Source organism: Teleopsis dalmanni, chromosome X (genome assembly GCF_002237135.1).
Source record: "Teleopsis dalmanni isolate 2A chromosome X, ASM223713v2, whole genome shotgun sequence".
Lineage (NCBI taxonomy): Eukaryota > Metazoa > Arthropoda > Insecta > Diptera > Diopsidae > Teleopsis > Teleopsis dalmanni.
In genome coordinates this window covers 5,400,320-5,403,064 of record NC_051848.1, presented here as the reverse complement: position 1 = coordinate 5,403,064, position 2,745 = coordinate 5,400,320, and the positions used below count along the sequence as shown (strand labels likewise).

The following is a 2,745-nucleotide window of genomic DNA, read 5'->3' as shown; positions in this document are numbered from 1 at the left end:
CTGTATTTTGTTTAGTTTTAATTTCCTGCAAGTAGCATACAAAAAAAAAAAAAAAAACAAAAAAAATTGTCACACAACATAGCGAAAAAAGGACATCTATGAAATGGCTACCATTTTAACTAGTGACGCTCATACTGGCAGGATATCTGTACACTCAATGTCTGCTTTACTTGCGTTAGACGCTTGTGTGCCTTGGTTGCTTTTACTGTTCTGCTTCTGTTCTGCTTCTGTTTTGGCTGTAGTGTCTATGTTCACGTTGCTAAGCTTGTCTTGTTGTGCAGCTGATTGTTAGCTTAAGCTGTGGACTTAGCAGAGTCGCCAGTGTGCCACGTAGCGACGATTCTAGCAGGACCAGCAGCAGCAGCAGCTGACGAACTAAAAATGTCCTGCGCTTCTTGTTGTTCTAACAATTTTCCTGCGATGAAAATTGTATTTGATGCCCAAGACAGTAAGATACCAATGCCAGTATGTTTACTATTATGCTGTGTAAATACCATGTCCAAAGCAAAAGTGGCCAACGATATTGATAAGGAAGGAAGTGAAAAATTTGTAAAACAATTAGCAAAAGTAAAAACAGAAAATAGAAGCTGGGGGCGTATAAAGCATTTTTTTTCATTTCAATCGTCAAGTAATATCAAGCCATCGAGCAAGGCAAGCCCAACATTTGTGGTATCTTTAAATTTAATAACACACAAGGAAGTTATATGTTTTAATAAAATTAAAATTAATTATTTTATGCCATTAAGTTAGAATGCCAAGCGGAATGATATTAACTGGAAACATGCTTTTAAAAAGTAAGTCCATAGCCATAGTTCCAGTTAAACCTATATCATATCAAAGCTTGGTTTTAATGTTCGTTTCGCTTAAAAAAATTGACTAAGCTGTAATTTTCTCTTTCAGACTAGCAAAAAAACACTCCTAACAACAATGCTCTTAAAATCTTCAGAGTAAGGTTTTAGGCGCAAATAATCGTAAGTCTTAATAAAACTAAATTTAAAATTATAACTTTTTTATTGTGTCAAAAACAACTACGAACGTATGTACTTGTTTCTGCGGCCCTCCAATCTGTACAGTGATTTGTGTTGGCCCGTGATCGCAGCTGGTGTGGACAGCCCTGCTATAGATGAAAACGAATTGTTGGATTGTCACTTTGCTATATATTTCTATATAATACATAAGTATGAGAACTGAGACGATTGAGTTTGAGTTTGAGTTGACGTTCTGTTCAACTCAATATGTATTGCATATAGCCGGAATTGCATATATTTGAATTTTGAAAGTATCAAAGACTAAGCACACACTAAATGAAAGTATTAAACGGACCTTAATATTATGGAAAGCTGATAATTTAGTGTGGTTAATTACAAAAGTTATATTTATTGCTATAAATGAATGCTAGCTTGCACTGTCTAATAGACCGCGAATTCTGAAAATTAGCATTTTCAGAAAATTAAATTCTTGTTCATATAACATTTTAACAAATACAATAGAAATTGAAAACTAATATAAAATAGTTTTTTATTCCATATAACATATTGGTCAGTCAAAATTATAATAAAATGCAAAGAAAATTTTTTTTGCTGAAGTTTATTTCTATTCTTCGCTTCTCTATTTAAAATAGAAATTTTTTTGAACAAGTTAAATTAATTTAATTTGAAAATTATCATGTTATCTTTGAGTTTTTTATTGAAATTTAAAAATACTTTCAAATTATAATAAATTATTTTAAGAATGTTCTTAAGTGCACTCAAGAACTAGAATCTTTTGTTGTTGCAATGTCTTTGGAGAGTTCTATGCAAGTCTTAAATCCTCCGAATGATTGGGAAACTCTGTGTTTATGTGTGATTTATCTCCTGTCCATTGCTGCCGTTATGATGCTATCGCTTGTGCTCGTCAATGTTTTAGTAAGTATAGTAAAATTTTTTTTTCTCTAGAAATTGTTTATTAACTTCTTTCTTTATTCTATCTTTATTGCAGCGTTATTGCTTCACTAAGGAAAATGAGCTTTTGTTGAGGGAGCCGGATCCTGAGTTGCGGAATCAGTTGAATTCTTTCCGCATTGTGTTGCAAAGAAATTTGTGCTCTTTCTCCCTACGCAGACGTGGCGCAATTACCTTTTCCCACGTATTCCATCATTTATGGGCTGCAGTACTTAATCGTTAATAAATTGAACTCGCAATTTATTTTCGATACATTATCAAGTTTAAGTTTTGAACAGCATTTTATCATGTTTTATTTTATTTGTTTCATTATGATTGTTATTAAGGCAGCAGTCAACCACATGAACAAAATACAATAAAATGGTATGCGAAATATATTTGCAAAGTTTTCCCTAAATATTAAAATTGAAGAAATTAGTATGTTTTTAATTATATTTAACTACTTTCAATATACATTGAATTAATAGTTGAAACCAACATTTTGTTTGTTCCAAAAATTTTGGTACTTAAGACATGAAGCTACAAATTGTATTTCGTTCTATGAAATATTGTATCAGTTACAAAGTTACGAAGTAAATTGGTCAAGTGGAATCAAGTGATTTAGCTTTATGTATATGAGAATTCAGTAAAAAAAACAACTAGTAAATTCAAAATAAAAACTATAATTAACAGGCCATAACAGCGCATTATCAGGATTTGGCCTTATGTAGTATGCTTCTTCAGGCACTTCTGCTGCGTGCGCGCTTACTGCAGTCTCACACATCAAGTCCGGTTAGTGTTGCCTCAACTTGATCATTCCATCGGA

General features: G+C 32.2%; 1 protein-coding gene across 1 annotated transcript; it reads left to right on the top strand.

The window, feature by feature from the left end:
• Window positions 1–1,739: 1,739 nt before the first annotated feature.
• Window positions 1,740–2,317, top strand: LOC119662464. Its single transcript, XM_038072087.1, has 2 exons — window positions 1,740–1,904; window positions 1,978–2,317. The coding sequence occupies exons 1-2, from the start codon at window positions 1,776–1,778 to the stop codon at window positions 2,161–2,163; spliced, it is 315 nt and encodes a 104-aa protein (XP_037928015.1). The 5' UTR covers window positions 1,740–1,775; the 3' UTR covers window positions 2,164–2,317.
• The last annotated feature ends 428 nt before the right edge of the window (window positions 2,318–2,745 follow it).